This window comes from Colletotrichum scovillei (genome assembly GCF_011075155.1).
Source record: "Colletotrichum scovillei strain TJNH1 chromosome Unknown Contig00010, whole genome shotgun sequence".
Classification (NCBI taxonomy): Eukaryota; Fungi; Ascomycota; class Sordariomycetes; order Glomerellales; family Glomerellaceae; genus Colletotrichum; species Colletotrichum scovillei.
The window spans coordinates 4,215,252-4,236,343 of NW_023336268.1; the positions used below are offsets into that span (position 1 = coordinate 4,215,252).

At 52.8% G+C, this 21,092-nt stretch overlaps 6 protein-coding genes across 6 annotated transcripts; 3 read left to right on the forward strand and 3 right to left on the reverse strand.

Annotated features, from left to right (window-relative positions):
* Positions 1-2: 2 nt before the first annotated feature.
* HER10_EVM0006410 (RecF/RecN/SMC N terminal domain-containing protein) lies at positions 3-4,153 on the forward strand (the record flags this gene model as incomplete). Its single annotated transcript, XM_035475994.1, has 4 exons — positions 3-398; positions 470-3,739; positions 3,811-3,911; positions 3,983-4,153. The coding sequence occupies 4 exons, from the start codon at positions 3-5 to the stop codon at positions 4,014-4,016; spliced, it is 3,801 nt and encodes a 1,266-aa protein (XP_035328092.1). The 3' UTR covers positions 4,017-4,153.
* Positions 4,154-4,272: 119 nt separating this feature from the next.
* On the reverse strand, positions 4,273-5,288 carry HER10_EVM0000770 (rpsU-divergently transcribed protein). The gene is made up of 2 exons (XM_035470538.1): positions 4,774-5,288; positions 4,273-4,702 (listed from the first exon to the last, which is right to left on the reverse strand). The coding sequence occupies exons 1-2, from the start codon at positions 5,209-5,211 to the stop codon at positions 4,370-4,372; spliced, it is 771 nt and encodes a 256-aa protein (XP_035327544.1). The 5' UTR covers positions 5,212-5,288; the 3' UTR covers positions 4,273-4,369.
* A 2,423-nt stretch (positions 5,289-7,711) lies between these two features.
* Positions 7,712-13,263, forward strand: HER10_EVM0010386 (RNP domain-containing protein). The gene is made up of 10 exons (XM_035483119.1): positions 7,712-10,039; positions 10,198-10,229; positions 10,799-11,135; positions 11,198-11,250; positions 11,366-11,373; positions 11,432-11,525; positions 11,584-11,739; positions 11,806-11,857; positions 11,947-12,413; positions 12,463-13,263. The coding sequence occupies exons 1-10, from the start codon at positions 9,628-9,630 to the stop codon at positions 12,748-12,750; spliced, it is 1,899 nt and encodes a 632-aa protein (XP_035328430.1). The 5' UTR covers positions 7,712-9,627; the 3' UTR covers positions 12,751-13,263.
* An 847-nt stretch (positions 13,264-14,110) lies between these two features.
* On the reverse strand, positions 14,111-15,558 carry HER10_EVM0003046 (signal recognition particle 14kD protein). Its single transcript, XM_035482917.1, has 3 exons — positions 15,022-15,558; positions 14,861-14,939; positions 14,111-14,801 (listed from the first exon to the last, which is right to left on the reverse strand). The coding sequence occupies exons 1-3, from the start codon at positions 15,046-15,048 to the stop codon at positions 14,497-14,499; spliced, it is 411 nt and encodes a 136-aa protein (XP_035327758.1). The 5' UTR covers positions 15,049-15,558; the 3' UTR covers positions 14,111-14,496.
* An 83-nt stretch (positions 15,559-15,641) lies between these two features.
* On the forward strand, positions 15,642-18,363 carry HER10_EVM0001406 (MIF4G domain-containing protein; the record flags this gene model as incomplete). Its single annotated transcript, XM_035471154.1, has 1 exon — positions 15,642-18,363. The coding sequence occupies exon 1, from the start codon at positions 15,829-15,831 to the stop codon at positions 18,361-18,363; it is 2,535 nt and encodes an 844-aa protein (XP_035327600.1). The 5' UTR covers positions 15,642-15,828.
* On the reverse strand, positions 17,843-20,868 carry HER10_EVM0004832 (dihydrolipoyl dehydrogenase). The gene is made up of 4 exons (XM_035474463.1): positions 20,581-20,868; positions 20,467-20,525; positions 19,626-20,410; positions 17,843-19,573 (listed from the first exon to the last, which is right to left on the reverse strand). The coding sequence occupies exons 1-4, from the start codon at positions 20,637-20,639 to the stop codon at positions 18,956-18,958; spliced, it is 1,521 nt and encodes a 506-aa protein (XP_035327933.1). The 5' UTR covers positions 20,640-20,868; the 3' UTR covers positions 17,843-18,955.
* Positions 20,869-21,092: the final 224 nt, after the last annotated feature.

The following is a 21,092-nucleotide window of genomic DNA, read 5'->3' on the forward strand; positions in this document are numbered from 1 at the left end:
TAATGGAAGGTGCAGCCAGACATACCTTCCAGGTTAACTTACCTTACCTTACCTCAGCCCCCACCGCGTACAACCACACATTCGCGTTCCGCCATCCGACGCGTCGCACGAAGCTTTCGTGGTCGTTCAATCCGGAAGGCTACAGCCCAAATTATCCAACGACAGGTACCCAAAATCTGCGTCCACCTTTATCGACGCCCAGTGCGATAGGCGCACTGAATTTATACTGCCCGACGCTGCAAGATCTCAACGCAGGCGCATCTTCCGAGCTACTCGTCATGGCCCCCGCGAAGAGATCCCACGCCGTCTTGGAAGCAGGCGGCGGGGAGGAGGAGGAGGAGGAGGAGGAGCTGATTGAGGTACGGCAAAAAAAGTCCAACCTCGCTCAGGACGCACCCGTAGGTTTCTCCAAGAATATGACTTCAGAATATTACCGATGAGATCGACTGACACTTCTGGAATTCTGCAGTCAAAGCGGGTTCGACTATCAAACACTGCTCAGCCGACCAAGTCGATCCCCCCAAGGGACGAATCCCCAAGCTCCGGAAGCGAAGACGGTGCGGGCGAAGAAGAGGAAGACGGACAAGCCGGCCGTGAATCGCCTCCCCGAACCCAATACGAAATCGCCCGGGACGATGGTTTCAGGCACTTGCAGTACGAGGATCAAGACGATCAGCGTGCTACGCAGAAAATCAAAAGCCGGCCGCAGCGCATCGGGGACAACCATGCTGCCGAGAACGGTATTATTGAGAGTGTCGAGTGCATCAACTTCATGTGCCACGAGCGCCTCTTTGTCGAGCTCGGTCCCCTGATCAATTTCATCGTCGGCGAGAATGGAAGTGGCAAGAGTGCAGTCCTCACAGCCCTAACCTTGTGTCTGGGTGGCAAGGCTAGCTCCACCAACAGAGGTGGAAGTCTCAAGAGTTTTATCAAGGAAGGGAGAGACAATTCTGTCATCATTGTGAGGATCAAGAACCAGGGCATTGACGCCTACCAGCCCGATCTGTACGGCGAAACCATCAGAGTCGAACGCCATTTCTCCAGGGCTGGCGCCAGTGGCTTCAAGCTGAAGAGTGCGACTGGGAAAACAATTTCTACAAAGAAGGCCGACGTTGATGAGATCTCTGAGTATTGGGCTCTGCAGGTTGACAATCCACTCAACGTTCTATCGCAGGACAATGCCCGACAATTTCTGAATTCTTCATCACCCTCTATGAAGTACAAATTTTTTGTTCGAGGTGTCCAGCTCGAACAGCTTGACAACGACTACAAACTCCTGACGGAAATTCTCGAGAGTCACGAGGCAAAGCTACCGAGCCTAGAGGAACATGTCCGTCGAGCGAAGAGAGAGCATTCGGAGGCACAGAAGCTCAAGGACATTGCTCAGAAGAACGAAGAAATGAGAAAGACATACCGTCGTCTCCGTAACCAACTTTACTGGTCACAGGTAGCTGAGCAAGAAGATGTGCTCCTCAAGTACAACGATGAGGTCGCTGCTCTGGACAGGGAAATCCAACGCGCTACTATGCTCATTGAGCACACAACACAGGCTTTAAGTCAGCGCGATGAGCACCTTGAGCGCGCTCAAGGTGCAGTCGAAACGGAATCACAGGAAGCCGGTACTATCCAGGAAAGTATCGCCCTCGCCGACGAAGCGTACCAAGAGGCCAAGCAATCCGTCACCGACATACACCATCAACTCAGAGATGTTCAACAACGGCTCAAAAGCGCCGGACAAGGGGTGGCTGAGTTTGAGACCAAGATTGACGCCGAGGAGCAGCGACTGGGCGCTGGAGCTGGGAGCGCCCGCCAGGAACAAGAGGGTCTTCTGAATGAAGCAAGAGCAGAAGAGTCTACGATTAGACAACAAATCGCCGACGAGAATGACACAGTACCGCAACTCAGGGCAGAACTAAATCGTGCCCAGAGCGCCTTGCAAGGGGGCAAGGCCGATGTCGACAGGAAGAGGGCGGAAATTACCTCAGCCGAGGGACGTTTGCGCAGCCTGGAGCAGAACAGAGGCTCTGTCTGGGCTGCTTATGATAAGAAGATACCTCTCCTTCTTCAAGCGATCGAGCGAGAAAACGGGTTTCACGAAAAGCCCGTTGGACCCATTGGAGCCCATGTTCAGCTCACTCAACCTGAGTGGTCCCCAATTTTGGAGACGGTATTTGGCGCAACGCTGGATGGCTTTCTTGTATCCAACAAGTCTGACCAACAACGACTGACAAAACTCATGCAACAAGTCAACTTGCAGCGCTTTCCCCCAATCATCATCAGCAAGCGGCTGCCACTTAACACCCACTTGAGGGAGCCGGACGCAGCCTTTGACACTGTTCTCCGGGTGCTCAAGTTCGACAATGATTGGGTCCGCAGTCAGCTCATTGTGGCACACACCATCGATAAAATCGTTCTAATAAGAGAGAGGACGAAGGCAGAAGATGTCATGATGAGCGATTCACCTCCTCCAAACGTCCAAGCTTGTATTTCTCTCCATGATGGCGCGGGTAAGAGAGGTTTCGGCCTTCGCATGGCCCGGTCAAGCGGTGCAGGATATAACACAGGGACTATCAACCCCTTCCCCCGGGCGCCTAGGATGAAGTCTGACGACCAAACACAAATCAGTCTGGCAAAGGAATCGTTGGCTCATCTACGTGGGGACTTACGCTCGATAGAGCTGAAGCGGCGGGAGCTCGACCAGACAGTCGCAAAATGCAACGCCGCTCTCAATAACCAGCAACAACAGGGGAAATCGCTGGAGCGGAAGTTGTTGCGGGTCCAGGCCAGGATTGAGAATATCTCTGCTGAATTGGACCAATACGAAGGAGCAGATGGTCGCCTTATCTCTCTCCGGGAAGAGTTGGAGAAGATAAAAGCCGAACGAGAGCATCACGGAACCCAATATGGCGAAATGCGACTGCGACAAGATGAACTCAATAAGAAATGCGAAGAGTGCAAGAGGACGCTTGCCGATGAGAAGGGGAGAATGAAAGACTTTCAGGCTCGAATTACGAAGTTGCAACTCGCAGTCCAGAAAGCGGAAGACCTGCGTAAAATGGCAGTTCTCGAAAAAAATCGCGCGTTCCAGGACCGTGATGATGCGGTCCTCGAGAAAGAACGAGCAGAAACGAGGCGTGACGAACAAGCTGAAGTGGTCGCCAACTTCACTCAACAAGCCATGGACAAGGCGCCGCAGCGAGTGTACATCGAGGAAGGCGAAACTCACAGGAGTATCGAAAGCAAGTACGCTGTTATTCACCAACAGCTGGAGAAGAGGGCTCAAAGATTGGGAGCGTCGGACGAGGAGATCAAGGAACGTGCGGCTAGGGCTGAGGCTGCATATGAAGCTTCACAGCAACTCTATAAGGGCCAGCAGGAAGAGCAGGCGGCAGGCAAGCTCAATCTGGAAGATCGACTCAACAGGTGGCGACTGTTCCAGCGACATATCTCGGCACGTGCTCGCATCTGCTTCCAGTACTTGTTGAGCGAGCGAGGTTTCAGGGGCAAGCTTGCCATAGACCATCCGCAGCGCCGGCTGCAACTCTTCGTGGAACCAGATGAAACCCGCAAGGGCACTGCTGGCCGGAGCACAAAGACGTTGTCAGGTGGTGAGAAATCATTCTCATCCATCTGCATGCTGCTGGCCATTTGGGAGGCAATGGGCTCGCCCCTGCGATGTCTGGACGAATTTGATGTGTTCATGGACAATGTCAACCGTACCATCAGCACAAACATGCTTGTAAGTCTGATTCCTGTTCGTGTAATTGTCGTGTAATTGTATCTACCATGCTAACAAGAACCCCTTCTCAGATCACCGCTGCTAGACGCTCCGTATCCCGTCAGTACATCATGATTACACCAAATGCGATTGAAGGACGAGCCACGCTTGACAAGGACGTCAAGATCATCCGGTGCGTTGTTCTACTTTGGAGGACAGCCCTCGCTTTGCTCCTCTCTGAGTTGCGGCTAACATACGTAACAGTTTAACCGACCCCCGGCAGCGGACGTTGGTTTGATGCCACAGCTGGCTAGCTTCGTTCACAATTCCATAAGCAACGGCGTTCAAGTCAATCAGTTTTCGGTTATCAAAAAGCGCGGGTGAAGGGACAAGCGATTTCTTGGCAGTGACAGGCGTTTGGGCAATATACCCCCCCCCCCCCTCCTCATAGTCATGGATAAGGGCTCATCTACCTTAGTTAGGACGTGTGGGCTCAGCATTTAGTGAGATGGCTGGCTGGAAGGGCGTCAGGGACATCATCAGCGGGTAACAAGGTCCGCGTACTAGAAACAATAATATACAATAGCATACAAAGCGAGACCTCGGCCTCGGTATTTCCTGTTATACACATATCGTTGCCGCTGAGGAGGCCTAGATTCGAATCCCCTTGCTCCTCAGGACGTTGACACCCGCGCTAGCTGTGAACCCAACCCACTGTCCAAGAGAACCCATAACACCACCAGCTTCCTTGACCTCACTCAGTCGCCGCCGCAGGAAGTCTCTGGTGTCTTTGAAACCGGCCGACTTGTCGTTGGTCATGAACAACTCGCTCGACGCGTAGATCATGGACAGGCTGGCGCGCTTGGTATACCATGAGGGGTCGACGGCAGTGTCGCCGGAAAGGAACCAGATCTCATCGACCAACTTGGCGAGTTCCTTGAGGGAAGCAGGCACATAGCTCGGTTGTGCCATAACCGCCAGGGCCTATTGCATCCATCATAAGTATCAAGCCAGAACAGTGACCCAAGCAGACTCTAGAAAGGAGTGGTACTCACCTCTTGCCATCGGTCGATGACGGTCTTATTCTCTAAAAGCCGCTCCCAGGCGAGGAGTTCTACTTTTTCACTGACACCAACTTGCGAGCTCTCTCCGAACAACTCCTTCTCCTTGTTGGCCAGGCCTTCACGTTTTGTGACGAGGTGGTAACGAATCAAGCTGAAAGGACCGTCCGGCAGCACGCTGGTGCTGATGTCAAGGTATCCCGTGTCCTTGGCGCCGAGGGCGAGGGCCTTTTGTGAGAAGCCATACTCTGGGACATGCTTATACGCGGCGGAGAGGATCGTCGATTCGTGGGGGTGGAAGGTTGTTATCGGATCCGGGTGGTCGTAGGAATGGTAGGCACGAGTCGTCCGAGGCGCGATTGCGGAAGCTCTCGGACATTGACGCAGGGAGCGGAAGGCCAATCTGGCACTTGAACGGCAAGGAACGGACATGGCGACGGGGGAGCAGGAAGCGGGCTCTTTGACATACGGGTATTGCAAACCTGTGGTTTCGACGAACGTTGGCTGATTCTAGAGGGTTTTTTTTTTTTTTTTTTTGCCCGTCCCTCTCCTAAGCTAAGCCATCCCGAATGGTTCGGGTGAACCCGCCCGGGCGACATACGTAGTACATGCACTCCAATTGCTCCAGGGATTAAGCTAAGCTCCCCCTGTACCTCACCCTGTGTCTTTGAGTCGGCATACTTCACTGAGGACAATTAACGATTCACCACTACCAAGCTAAAAGGTTAACGACACATGGTCTATGAATCAAGAGCCGTAAGTAAGGTACCATCGAAGAACATGAAAAGCTGGGAAGAATACATATTGAAGCCTCCCTATGGGTACCTAATTGGGACGTAGTCGAATAGGTAAGGAAACCTCCCTCGGGTTGTCCTCAGTAAGGACGAGTAAGAGGCAACCTACCTTACCTAGTAGTCACTGCGGGACGCCTCATTTTCTCACCATGGTAACACAGCATCTGCGCCAATATGGCGGTCCATTCAAGCAACTAGACTGATTGGATTGCTTTCCAGATGCTGTGATTCAGGCCACATTTACGCACCCACATCGATGTGGCTACTTGAACACTATAACACGCCCCTTCCAGTTGTAAATAAAGGGCCCGATCTACTTACCTTATGTGCACAGTATCATTAGGCTGTGTTCGCGTCTTGGTGAGCCATCCGTCGCAGCCAACTCCGAAAAGGTATGCACGAATAAGTAATAGTCCACCACATCGACGGGCCAAGGAAATGCATTGATACTAATAGGCAAGGTCGTATTCGGGTGGGAAACAGAGCAGAACGGTTGAGGTACTAAGGTAGTCGCCGGCGAGCTGATGGGATGCTGCAGTGCTGCACAGTTAGACGTGCTTTTCGATCCACATCAAGGCTCTCCCGCCGGCTTTTGTCAAAAAAACACCCAATGGACCGTACTTTTTACATGGTGTCATGATTCAACCCGTTGTGGAAGACTGGATATTACCGACTCTCAGCAGAGGCTGCAGAGACTGCAGAGCTATCGCGATGGCCCTCAAGGTTGCGACTGGACAGGGAGGAGAGTCCTGGAGATGTGATACCTTGGTAGACAGAGTGGGGAAGGACCTTGAGGTAGGCAAGCAGGCACTTAGCGTAGTAGGTATCTTCCATGAACCTCAAGGTCCCTTGGCCGTGCCATGTCTCAAACCGCGATGCTGTCAAGCTTTTCGACTCTTTGGCAATTCATGTTCCTACCTACCTTATGCGCGAGGCAGCCTGTAGGGCTGGCTGAGATTTCTTCGGGGGATAAAGCAAACGAAGTGAAACGAATGTCAAATGACTCCCATTTGCAGGGTCTGTGGCTGGTGGTGCTTTCTTGGCATCCGTAGATAGATGCTAGTAGTATGGTAACTTGACAATGGTAGTTTCGATGTCAAATGTCGGGAAGTATCCATTTCTGCCACCATTCGGGACCTTCAGACCTCACTACTACTGTGCATAGCAGGTAGGTACTCATGGGGGTGGTGTTAGCTGAGTTGCCAATGCTGCGTGCTCTGTAGTGTAATAGTCGATGTTACCTTGCCGTACCTGGGTAGGTACTTCGTAGATGGTAGTAGCTGCAGCAAGCTGCCAAATTGAAGAGCATGATGCATTCCCGGTGCTTAGGCAGTATTCGTAACGAATTGGACAATTCTCTCCACCAACATGATTCGTCATCTAAGGGTACTGGAGCTCCGCCATCTGCTGTGCCTGTTCAGTGTTCACATTAATTACATGATTACCTGCAGCTCTTCTCCACAGGCACAGCTCACCAATGGCCAATGAACGTGGAAAAGCTCGTTTCCGTGGGAGAGTCGTCGGGTTATGCACGGATCAAGATGGGAGCTACGGGCGCAACGTCGAATCCAAAGTGAGTACCGTATAGAAGGTCCAAGAAGTTTAGGTACCTTGATTGTCCCGTCTTGACGACGAGACACAGGTACTGCGTACCTTACGGAGTAAGGTAGTGAATCTTACCCTAATGTACCTGAGTACCTAACAAGGTAAGCAATGCGTGGTATATCCGTATCTAAGGTAAGGTAGGTGCAGGTAGGCGGGACAGGTGAGAAATCATGAAATCCGATACCTAAGATGCTTAGGTAGCCGCTGTACTTTCACAGTCCACCTGCTTTGCTTGTATCATCTTCTAGGTCTTTGTATCAAGATGAGAAGTATGGCAAGGTATGGAAGGCGTCAAGCTTGACCACCAACATGATAGGTGCCTGATGGTGTCTGGCGCTCTTCGAGCCTGCCTTCCCTCTTGAGCTCCCAAGCTCCTAATTGGCTGCAGTCGCGCCGAGATGGCCTCGCCCGGGTTTGTTGCCCACATTACTCCGTACCTCAGTACATACCTACCTTGCCGTACCTAGGTAGGTACCGTGTCTCTCGTGCATTTCGCCTTTTTTTTTTCCTTTCTTTCTTAGCAGACCGGAAAGGCACAACATCCTCCGTGCCTCTTTACCTTACCTCACCTTACCTTCTTCCCTCGCCAAAAAGTTCCCCATCCATCGATCCAGTGCTCCATACAATTGGGCACCTCCATCCTTCCATTGGCATCATCACACCTTCCTCAGCAAACCCACTTCACCTCTGTCAGTTACCTTAGCATCTTCAGCGTTGGATAAACCGCCTTACTACGTAGCTTGGAGCCTGAATACTGACCGATGGCCACCTTGCTCTACCTAGGCAGCTAGCATACCTCACCGACCTTACTTTGGCTCACGGTCAGGTAGCTCACCTCAGGTAAGCAATCTATCTACCTTTCCTCAGCTCCAGTCACCAACAATACCGTCTGGATCCAAGCTTCCAAGGGACTAGTGACGCCGCCCCCACGCGAGCGCCACAGCTTCCAAAGCCGCGTCGTTGAGGTTCTTCCGACCCAGCTCGTGTCGAATCACTCCTTTCCGTTTTGCTTTCGCCGCCCACCTCACTGTCCACTCACACACCTTTACACCACACCGTCGGCGACACGCGCAGTCAGTCAGTCAGTCACTCACTCACTCACTTAGTGCCTTACCACTTAGGTACCCGCCCAACCTCTTCCTCTCTCTCTCTCCCTCACCTCTCTCTCACCTCTCACACACGCGCGTACCTCGCACACCACACGCAAACACACACACACGCAAACACACACACACGCACACGCACACACGCGCGGGGAGACTGGACCCGTTGTCCTTTATTTTTGCGCTACCCATCCTTTCCCCTGCCAGGACCTGACCTGACCTTACCTTACCTGACCTTGGTCGCCTTGCTCCTGCCGCCCACATTACCTCAACACCCTTCTCCATCTACGCATTACCTGACCTTGCCTGACCCGACCTCAGGTATCTCTTCAGGACAGTAACGCGCGCGCGTCACATCACTTCACAACGTATCGCATCACGGCAAGCAACACAGCAGCAGCAACAACAAACCAACAACGCCTCACGTCGCAACACGGCACGACATACGCTGTATCGAGTCGTCAACCAATCTTTACCGCTCTCACCCCCTCCCTCTCTCTCTCTCTCTCTCTCTCTCCGCATCGCCCGAGTCGTCCGTCACAATGGGTAAGTCGTGATCGAATCTCTCATTTTCTCCTCCGTCAATTTATTGCCTACGCTTTGTTGCCCCCCCAGCACCACCACCACCACCACCACCATCACCACCACCATCACCACCACCATCACCAGCTTGTCGTCGTGCGGCTCGCAGCTTGCGGCTTGCCATCTATCCTTGAATGGTCACTCTCACACCTCTGCGTTCTGCTTCCCCTTCCAGCATTGATCCTCCACCGTGCTGCAACTTCACCGTGTCTTCATTGCCCTCAAGTACCTTCCCTCGCTGAGCTTCACTCGCTTCCTTCCCCTCCTCCTATATGATTACCAATTCGTCTTTTGCCTTGTTACATGGGCCTTCTCTGGATCCAAATGTACTCCATCATCATGTTCACTTGACCCGTCCTGGCACAGGGTTGAAGCTGGAGCTCTATTCTTGTCTCCATACTCGTCCCGGAGTAGGAGCCCAGGCCGACTCCATCCCTCGAGGATGTTGGTCCGAAACGACGCAACACCTCTCCAGCTTGGAAACCACGTCCATTGCTGTCACGAACACTTCCCTACCCCCCTTCTCCTACCCCCCTAGGTCCTGCAGCTAGCATCTTCCAAGCAGCTCCTGTCACCTCCCCTACCTTACCATACCTTACGCTCGCCTCACACACTCCCTCCTGTCGCTGTCCTGGACAAGTACGGACAGGACAGTACGGAGTATTGTCCAGCCTTACCCTACATATACGTACGCTCGCTCATGCCTACCTACCTGCCTGCCTTTTGTACACCCTTCGTACACGCGCATACCTGACTTGGGACACATGCGGACATCCCTCCATCCACCCAACCGTTCACTCCCAATCATCCCCCCATCCGTTGATCCATCATTTCATGCCAGGCCTTACATATGTGTGAGAAGAACGCCGGCCTGCCTCAGCCCAGCCCATATCTCTCTTGCCTTACATAGGCTTGATGGTCCCCCCCTCCCCGCCACATCCTCCTTCTCCCACCCACCCCTCCCTTCTGCCTCCCCCTCGCTTTCCCACCCCCTCCTCTACAGAGAGAAAGAGAAAGAGAGAGCACGAAAGACGGAGCGAATACCATTTCTTCCTTGCGTACTGTCCGCCAGCTGCATTTCCTTCCTACTCCTTCTCCACCGACTGGCCTCGTACCCCCCTCGTCCCTCTTCGCTGCTGCCCACCTTTCGAGTAAGGTATCCAAATATCCTCGCCGGTACCCTCCTTCTCTTGCTTCTCCTCCTCCTCTCCTCCTCTCTCCCTCTCCTCCCTATCTCCCCAGCCATCTCCTCTTGTTACTATTGCTTTTTTGTCCCATATACTCTGGGAATCTCCTAGCTTTCCGGCAGTTCCAACTAACTCAATCTCTTGTAGCTGACTCCGGCGACACCTATCGACCTGTGAGTGTAAGATCACCCCAGTTCCTTCTGTTGTCCCAAACTCAAAGCGTCCGTCCGGAATCTTCGTCGAGCCGGTACCTGGCCCTGTGTTTCCCCCGTTCCTCTCCGCCCGAGCCGGTGTCTGTGCCTCCGCCGCCGTTTCCCTTCCCACCAGCGTCTTGCTCGCAAGTTGTGCCGCGCCGTCTCGAAGAAGATGGCAAAGCTTAGCAGGCACTCCATCACGACTGCACCTTCATTTCTCGAGTTGCAGTGGCTATGCGACTCACCGACGCTTGCTTGTTTCCGTCTGGTCATTCGGGATGAGGAAAGTGTCGGAGGTGGTGCAGCGCCTGCCTGAACTGATTCGGCTGGCCTTCCGGGTGCACCTTCTCTGCTTCGCAGACATACCTACCTACCTACCTACCTTATTCATCTCCCTGCCTCCAAATTTCACCCCCTCACCCAAGCTGATGCCATCAAATCACGCTTACTGCCAACCACTTCTCACCAACGTCAAGTGACTTGCGAAACACCAACAGAGTCTCTGGGCATATACGCTTCGGCCAATGGCGACGTTCATCGCTAATCTACAACAGAGGGAGAGATCTCGATCGCCTCGACGTGGACGTTCGCGCAGTCCCAACCGCGCATCAAGACGCCGTTCTTTTTCTCCTCGGAGCCGATCCCGTAGTAGAGACGAATACCGCGGAAGGAGAGACCGTTCCCCCATGACTGGAACCGGCGCTCCGTCTGGAGGATCTAGCACTGGCTACGGAGGGGCACCGCCACACCGATCGTATGAGGAGCGCGCAGCCGCCCGCGAGCAAATGATGAGCAATATTAGGGAAACGTCTCAACAGGATCGCCGCGTCTACGTCGGCAATCTTTCCTACGATGTGAAGTGGCATCATCTCAAGGACTTCATGCGACAGGGTAAGTGCAGTCCTTTGCACTTTGGCCCATGTTGCGCAAGCTGACTGGTTGGGGTGGTACAGCTGGAGAGGTTCTCTTCGCCGACGTGTTATTACTTCCAAATGGAATGTCGAAGGTGGGCTTCTACACGTAGTCTATGGCTGGTTTTTTCTTTTGTGGACTCTTCCCTCTGGCTATTGATGGAATCGTTGGGTTGACGGGTTGGGACTTGTGTCCGTGGGTGTATGTAGGGATGCGGGTAAGTTCATATGCCATCTCGGATTCAACCGCGGCAGATGCTAACGGCGAAATTGCAGAATTGTGGAATATGCGACGCGGGACCAAGCCCAGAACGCTGTGGCCACTCTCAGCAACCAGAACCTCATGGGTCGACTTGTCTACGTTCGAGAGGTACGTTTTGAATAGTGTTTTGTGGTTCATCGAATACTGTCTAACTATGCATTTATAGGATCGCGAAGCTGAACCCCGTTTCATCGGCGCCACTGCCAACCGCGGCGGCTTCGGTGGTGGCGGCGGTGGGATGAACCCCGGTGGTTTCGGCGGCGGCGGTGGTGGCGGCGGCTACAATCCCGGAGGGGGCAGTCGACAGATCTATGTTGCCAACGTTTGTTCCCCCTAGTTCTGACGTAGGATTCTAACGCTTCCCGATACTGACGGCAACTACTCACAGCTTCCCTACACTGTGGGCTGGCAAGACCTCAAGGACCTGTTCCGACAGGCTGGTAAGTAGAACACTCAAAGCTTCTTCGCCAATCAGACCTATTGGTGCCCCTCGCGATGAAACTTGGAGACTTACTATCAAATGTGCTAGCTCGCAACGGAGTCGTCATCCGCGCAGATGTTCATCTAGGACCTGACGGCCGTCCCAAAGGATCGGGAATCGTCGTATTCGAGAACCCCGACGACGCTCGCAACGCCATTCAGCAATTCAACGGTTATGACTGGCAGGGGCGTCTTCTTGAAGTCCGCGAAGACAGATTCGCTGGCGCGGGAGGGCCCATGGGCTTCGGAGGCCGAGGCGGCTTCGGCGGTGGCATGCGAGGCGGTTTCGGCGGCGGGTACGGTCGAGGCGGTTTCGGCGGCGGCCGTGGTGGTTTTGGTGGTGGCGGCTACGGTCGTGGGGGTTTCGGCGGCGGTGGCCCCGGCCCAGGCGGTCCCGGCGGTCCCGGTGGCCCAGGCGGCTTCGACGCCGGCAACGCTCCTTCGGTGCCTCCTAACCCATTTACTGACTACGCAACCGCTGGAACCGATCGCAGCGAGGTCATTTACACACGAAACGTAGGTCCACTTGCTCGGTTCTCTGTAAAATCACACTGACACTGGGTAGCTTCCCTGGTCCACGAGCAACGAGGATCTCGTCGAGCTATTCACGACTATCGGAAAGGTTGAGCAGGCCGAGATTCAGTACGAGCCGAGCGGCCGCTCCCGTGGGACTGGTGTAGTTCGTTTCGATTCTGCAGAAACCGCAGAGACTGCAATCGCCAAGTTCCAGGGGTACCAATATGGTGGCCGACCATTGGGACTGAGCTTCGTCAGATACCTCAACGCTCAAGGTGGCGGTGATAGCATGGACACCGATGTCCATGCAGGCTTGACGCAGGATCAGATCATGTAAAGGCTTCAAATGATGCGATGCCCCAGCAACATGGCATCCAAAGGCCTGGACCCTAGCCTCGTCCTTTCACCCCCGGTTTAGCCCGGCCATTGGACGTGGTAAGCTGTCACTGAACGGCCTGCAAAATTGTTATTGTACTCGTCACGCATTTCCTTTACAGTCTCATTCACTTTCAAAATGGCAAAATCTCCTTTCCTTTTCGAGTTGCATTTCGGGTATGCAAGGCGGGATGGACTCAGCCATGATTGGCTCCAGGGTACAAGTCGTCGACCATTCTGAATCGACTCCTCATCACGCAACGTCGTTGTTATCAGTTACTTATGAGGTTTCTTTCTGCCTCAGTCGTACAGTCATCGCGGACAAGCACTCTGGCAGCTTCTGCTCAAAGTGGGCTTGCGAGAAAAAAGTTATCCTTGGATGGGGATGCATGTATCTTCCTCGTCTTTTCCGAGGGCAGCTAGCGAGATAGGAGGTGAATCAAGCTCCTCAACCTTGAATGAATTTCGAATAGAACTCAAATTCAAAAACGGCGGAGGTCCCCGTCCATCAGAGACTGGAAGACGGTGACATGGCGATCTAAGCAGTATACATACAGTCCAACAAGGATCGCATGAGCGGCGCCTGAGACTTCAGCATGCTAGACCATCGGTTGCAAAGGTAAGAGGGATTTAGTATTTGTGTTGTGAACATTTCGTTCATCTATGCGGCCCAGTGTGAAGGTCTGATGCATTGAAGGTGATGGGTTCACCCACTGGCGAAGGTTTGTCAGAACCACGTTGTGTATTCCACAAAGCAAAATGTCTTCAGCAAACCACAGGTTGTACAATATGAAATCTGCGGCTAGTGGCCCTGAGTTTGCAGCTCAGTGCAAACTGAAACGCGAATAGGTCTCTCCCGTCCCAGTCAGAGTATCTTCTCTTTAACTTGCAGTCCAGTTCTCATAAAAAGATGCCAAATCGCTGGGTAACGTTATGAATAGAGCGGACATTTTCAACCAAACCTTTATCTCCCGGTTGATTCAAAACCACTACTTGCAAACGAGAACCACCTTGACTCTTACCTGTATTCACCACATACTAATGCTATCAACATGTGCGAACTCCACTTTTACTGGTGCCCAAGGTGCCGGACGAGGTGGCAGAAACGCAAGAGACTAGCGAGTTGCGAGAGCAGAGAGCAGGCGTCCAAGTGCCCAGAGAGCCTTTGCATGTACGTCGGAAACCCGAAAAGTCCCAGACGAGAGGAGTGCGAGAAGTGCGCATGTGCGATGGAGGCCGTCGAGGGGTTCAGCGAAGGCTTATTTTTTATACAAAACTCCTGTCTCGATTGTTGAGCACAACATGACAGACAAGATAGTGGTGATTAAGTTCATGTAACATTTGATGACACATAGTGCATCACCGGCTAGATACGACTCAGCCTTCATAGGTTAATAGGTACTTAGAGCATGTATTCCCCCTTGTGACTCTTTCTATACAGCCCCGGATTGTCATCTTAAGCCCTCTGACAGGGACCGACGATACTTGGGCGGTACGATGGGAAAGCGCCTACTTGTGGCCACGGGCTCAGGACGATGGATACCACGTACTGTGCCAGAAGCGTCCACGACGTGTGCGTGATATCTGACTGCCATCTCCTTCACCCCATTACAAGGGATGCACTGCCTTTCCGGGGGACAAAAAATGGCGGTATATAACCCGACTGTATCGGTGGCACAACGGAAGGTCAAGTCAAGCCATCCTTCCCTCACGCCGCAGCGACGGCCGTGACTGCGCCTCCCTTCTTCTTTCTGGACTTGGCCTTCTTCTTACTCCGATCCCGGGGCTTGAGTGCGGACATACCCCCCTTGCAGATGTTGGCGTAGCTGGCGAAGAAGGATTCCAAAGCATCGGGCTGAACGATTGTAGACAGCTTGATCTTGTCGTCTCTGTGTTTCTTCGACTTGCCGTTCGTCGCGCGCACAATCACAGGGAGCGGGTTTGCGGGGCGGAGATCGGAGAAGGATTCATCGCCGGCTGGTGGTGTCGAGGCCGTATCTTGGCCGTAGGTTACTAGAGGAGACGATGAGTCTTTGGGTATCTCGGGTGCGGCCGTGAAGTAGTGGACCTACATCTTTTCTGGACGAGGAATATCGAGCCACGCCCCTTGCTCTTGCGTTGTTCGAAAAGCTCTGCCAACTTGCCGAAGAACTATGGCCGAGTTGTTAGCAAGACCATTGACTTATAGAAGGACACATCAGATGCGAGAGGGGCGAAGGAGGAAGAAGCATACCTCTTCATGACTGAGGTGGGCTGACATGGTCACCGAAGCGTCTGGCGTCGCGTGCAACCAAACGAGGCACTACGATAGTAGAATAATGCAGCTGCACGGTGTGTTATTTCATCAGAGAGGCCGGGAATGATGGAATGTCGGTATACAAAAGCAACCAGTTTGGTGAAACGGGCTGCTAGGTGCTCATGTGCGGCTTTGGTCATTCCCCGCAGCAAGGCTATGATAGTGAGCAAGGGTATATGGGCCCCGGACAGTGGGGTATACTCGGAGCTAGTGTATCTTACCCAGTATGCAAGGTGACATACTTATATGGGACCATCAGCAGTGAAAAGCGATTCCAATAAGTTTTCAAGTTATTCAGCAGATATGAAATACAAATATTAAGGGCAATAGAGTGAAGCTGAAATATGAATACCTATGTTATACTAAGCATTCTTAAAAATAATACTCAGTAAAATTCTTCTACTTACAATAGATATTTGTACAACACAGTATAATATATTAGTTATAAATATTATTAGCTATGCTAAGCTGATATCGTCAGACTATGTCGAGAGCCGTGAGATAATATCAAAAGATATAAATACTAGCTAAAGCTTCTTAGCTCACTATAAGAAATGGAGGGGTGTGGCGTGACCGCCCATCGGTGAGTCGGCGAATCGGTGCTCAGGTACCCGTTTTCGAGCTTTTACCCCACTAAAAAGTTTCTCGACGTCGGCATTTGCGCAAGAGTTTCTCGACAAGACCTGGTTGTGTTGTTAATGCAAAATTCGGAGAACGTGTTTCTACACCTCACCATCCGACGATATGCCTCCAAAGCCGCTCGCCTTACCCACTCAGCTGCTCAAACAGATCGGTGCGCCGGATCAGTCTGCCACCTCAAGATCTAACCCTCGCTGGAAGAGCCAGGGACAGAATAGAAAAGATCGACGGAAGGCCGACAGGCAGTCGAAAAAGCAGCGGCAGACAACAAGAACAACAACATCGCGGGACCACCTTGAACAGATTCAACGTCCTATCAGTAACCACGGAAAGGGTAATGATGGCAAACGTCCTCTCGACGAGCCAGAGGAGCCACGCAGCCCAGCCCCGAAAAAGCGCAAGCGGGAGCATATCAGCAAATACCAAGACGAAGACGACGACGATGACTCCGAGGAGCCTTTAGTGTTGAATCAGCCGTCTCGCGCCTTGCAGGAAAGGCTGGCCAAAGATGACGCCGAAATCGAGCAGCTTGAGCGTAAACTAGGATTGAAGAAGGGTCGGAAGTCCATCCCCAAGGCTTTCAAGGACGACGGACTCGATGATTTGCTTGGCGATCTCAACGACGGCAACGAATCGGACGAAGGAAGCCACAGAGTCAAGAGCGAGGCCGATGCATGGCTTGCGGCAAAACGAAGGAAAGCGAGTCAGGTCCAAGCGAAAATCAAGTTTACAACGGGAAGCGACGACGACGATGACGATCCGAGGTTTACAGACGAAGAGGCATCAGACGAAGAAAATGACGAAGACGACGAGGATGAAGATGGAATTTTCATGGAAGATCAGGGCGATTCTGATGAACAGGGCTCACTGGGAGATTTCGACTCCGAAGATGAGGAGCCTGTCCAGGAATCCAAACCTATCAGAGAGAACCCATATCTCCCACCAGTCTCAGCTGGCACGCAGCTTCCCAAGTATATTCCTCCGTCGTTGCGAGCACGATCAGGCGGCGATGCAGATCTTGAGGCTCAGATCCGAAGGAAGCTGCAGGGCCCTGTCAACAGAGTCACTGAAGCAAACTTGGTATCCATTGTTGGTGAGATCGACAGGATATATCAGGATAATCCAAGGGGCCACACCAACAATATCTTGACAAGCCTGCTGATGGCTCAAATTTGCGATCCTACAAGCAAGCCCGATACGCTACTCGTCCTGTCAGCCGGCTTCGTTGCTGCTCTTTACAAAGTCATTGGTATCGATTTCGCCGCGCATTTCCTTACCACAGCTGTGGAGCGCTTTCAGGATGAGAGGGACAAAGCAATAGTAGCGGTCAACGAAAACCGCATACCTACGAAGGAGACATCAAATCTCCTCACCGTGCTTGCGGAGATGTACATGTTCCGTGTCGTCGGTAGCAACCTGATATTCGACTTTGTGCGGCTCCTTCTCGAGGATTTATCGGAACTGAATGCCGAGCTCTTACTGCGGATTGTTCGCGTATCAGGCCCTCAACTACGAAAGGACGATCCATTGGCGCTGAAAGATATCGTCAGTTTGATTCGTCCTGCGGTAGCCAAAATCGGGGAGAGCAACCTGACGGTTCGCACCAGGTTTATGGTCGAGACCATCAGTGACCTCAAGAATAATAAGGTCAAGGCTGGCGCACAGGATCTAGCCATTCTTGGTGAGCATGTCACGCGCATGAGAAAGGTTCTGGGGTCTCTTGACGCGCAAAAGCTCAAGGCATCAGAGCCCCTTCGCATCGGTCTGAAGGATATCGAGAACGCAGACAAGACGGGCAAATGGTGGCTGGTGGGAGCCAGCTGGGCAGGCCAGGATACACGAGCGGCAAATAAGGATAAGGAGAGAAGCGCGACCACAGGAGATGTTGACGATGTGGTGGTTGCGGATGCTGACGATCTGGCGACTCACGATTACACGCAATTGGCAAGAGAGCAAGGAATGAACACTGATGTTCGACGAGCCATCTTTATCGCGCTAGTTGCGGCTGCCGACTATCAGGACGCGTACATGCGTATTCTCAAGCTACGACTCAACAAATACAACAGACGCGAGGTGCCAAATGTCCTTCTCCAGTGCTCAGGAGCACAGCAACACTACAATCCTTTCTACACATTGGTATCCAAAAAGTTTTGCACCGATTCACGGATCAAGCATGCATTTCAGGATACCTTATGGACGCTATTCCGCAGACTTGGCGAGCCTCTGTTTGGAGAGGAGGCCGAGGAGGAAGACGAGGAGGGGGTAGACGACCGACGTCTCATCAATACTGCTAAGATGATGGGAAGCTTAGTTGCTGATGGCTCTGTCAGTCTTGGGATTCTCAAACCACTCAATCTGGCTTACGTCAGGGAGAAGACCAGCTTGTTCGTCGAGGTAATGCTCATCACTGTGCTTCAAGAGTGCAGTCACGTGAAGGGCAAGAGCCTGGAGCAAGCCCTTGGAGTGTGCTTCGGCAGTGGGTTGGCGCCAGCCCTCGCGAGGAGCGTAGGCTATTTCTTGCGCAAAAAGGTCCGGGCTACAGACCTTGTTGGCGGCAAGAAAGAGACTAGAAAAGTGAAGGAGGCGTGTAAGATGGCGGAGGCGTTGCTAGAAAAGCCAGACATGGGCGAAGATGCGTAAATCCAACAGCTTAAACATGAACGGGGAAATTTACAACCTGACAAAACATCGGTTCGCTCGTGCCTGAGTCCAAGTAGCTCCGTGATTACGATCTGAAATCTCTCGAAGACACTGAAGACAGCCGCAGGCTAATACAAGGTCTCCAGCCCTGCCAGCTACAACCACTCTATTTCGGGTCTTCTGTTTTACTAATCACAGTACGGAAGGTATCATAGACAGATGGAAATACCGAGACCGACTTTGGGTAAACTTTTCCCACTACTGCTGATCGTATCTCACAGCCGGCAACGCGCAGTGTAAATAAATCAGACAGCGTGCCTAAGCAGAGAGCGGTCTATCCACGCCCGTACATACCCGTTCGGATGACCCTGGTCACAGGATGGTATGCCTAGAGCGTTCGATGTAATGACGAGTCCCTTTCCTGGATAATAACCCTCTAGCTGGCGTAAAAACGTATGCTTATGCTACAAACTACCTTTTCGAACTTCTATCCGCTGTCCCTCAGGTGATACAAATTACATGCTTCGAATGTCGTTGTTTCAGGACGCCAAAGCTTTCCACCACTCGCACCATTGCATCGCTGTGACTGGCCTTACATGTGAATTGGCTTGGAGTAAGTGGCCATAGCTGCCTCCTTGAAGGCCTCAGCCAGGGTGGGGTGAGCATGGCAAGTTCTGGCGATGTCTTCGCTGGACGCACCATACTCGAGAGCAAGAGTGGCCTCCGCAATCATTTCGCCAGCATTGGGACCAATGATGTGGACTCCCAAGATTCTGTCCGTTTCAGGGTCGGCGAGCATCTTGACCATGCCCTCGGTGTCCAGGTTCGTCTTGGCGCGGGAGTTGGCGCTGAAGGGGAATGAGCCGACTCGGTAGGGGATGTCTTGAGACTTGAGGTCCTGTTCACTCTGGCCAACCCAGGCAACTTCGGGATGGGTGTACATGACAGATGGGATGACGCCGTAGTTGACGTGACCATGGCCCTTCTTGATATACTCGACCACAGCAACAGCCTCCTCCTCGGCCTTGTGCGCCAGCATAGGGCCAAAGGTGACATCACCAACACAACGGATGTGGGGGATCTTGGTGCGGTACTCGGAATCGATAATGACACGGCCTCTCTCGTCGAGGTCGAGACCAATGTTCTCGAGGCCCAGTCCGCCCGTGTAAGGTCTACGACCAATCGCGACAAGGACGACGTCGGCATCGAGCTAATAAACAGGTCAGCATCTTCTACCAAAGCGATTTCTGGCCAAGTCTTACCGTCTCCGGCTTGCCACCCTTGGCAGAGTCAACCTCCAACTTGACCTTATCGCCACTCTTATCGCCGCTCAGGACCTTGGTGCCCGTCTTGAAGGTGATACCCTGTTTCTTAAGAATCTTCTGAGAGCTCTTGGCAATCTCGGCGTCCATTCCCGGGCCGCCAATCTGGCCGAGGAACTCCACAACAGTCACCTTGGAGCCGAGACGGGACCAGACGGAGGCCATCTCCAGACCAATGATGCCGCCACCAATGACAACGAGGGATTCCGGAATCTTGTCGAGAGAGAGCGCACCAGTGCTGGTGACGACGCGCTTCTCGTCAATCTCGAGACCAGGGAAGGGAGTGGCCTCGCTGCCAGTCGCGATCAGGATGTTCTTGCCCTTCACAGAGGTCTCGCCACCGTCATTGAGAGAGACTTTGATCTCGTTCTCGTTGACGAAGGTGCCGGCACCCTTGATGTATTCGACACCATTCTTCTTGAAGAGGAATTCGACACCCTTGGTCAGGCCGCCGACGGCGGTGTCCTTGGCCTTCATGAACTGCTCCAGGTTGACCTTTACGTCCGAGACATCGATTCCGCGGTTCTTGGTATCATGTTTGATGGTGTGGTAAAGGTGAGAATTGTTGAGGAGTGCCTTCGAGGGAATACAGCCAACATTGAGGCATGTTCCACCGAGGGTACCTCGCTTTTCGATGCAGGCAACCTTCAGGCCCTCTTGACCAGCTTTGATCGCAGCGACATAGCCGGCAACACCACCGCCAATGACAACTAGATCGTTCTCCTCTGGTGACAGGGTCAGTGGCCTCACAAGCAATATATTCGGGGTATAGGCAACGTACCAGAGGAAGAGGCGTAGGCACGGCTCCATCTGGAGAGCTGGGGTGCGACGGCGGGGAGTCTACAAACAGCTGTCAGCTTGGAAAGAATGAGGCTCTGCTATCAGGGTCCTTTACGAGGGTTTTCTGAAAGCCGACTTGGCTGCAGCGCGCGGTATCAATCGACTGGAGAGCATAGTGGCCTATTCCGATGGATGCTCGGATGTGGTGACGAGAGGAGGATGACAGTGATGATGGAGAGGGATAGAATGCGCCGGGCTGATAATGAACGGCGATTCACGGCAAGTGAGGGTCGACGGGTGGATGGGCGGATGAGTTTGGACGGGCTACGGCTGTGCAAGCTTCGGATTGAATTGGAGCTCTCGGCCATTACGATTTTTTTCGTGGCTGACAGGTACTTCTGGGACACACCAGGGTGGAGCAGAATCAATCGCCGCTTTCGCTTGTAGCATCTCATCTCCGGGGTTTTCGCGTTGAGAAATGTGCACGGTCAACGTGAAGGTAGAGTAACGTAAAGCGGCAAGGCAAAGCTGCTTGATACTTAGTCACTGGCTCAAGAACTGCGATCCCATCATGTGTTTGACTAACGGCATTATCCTAGTGCTGATAAAGCGGCGTGTGGCCGACGT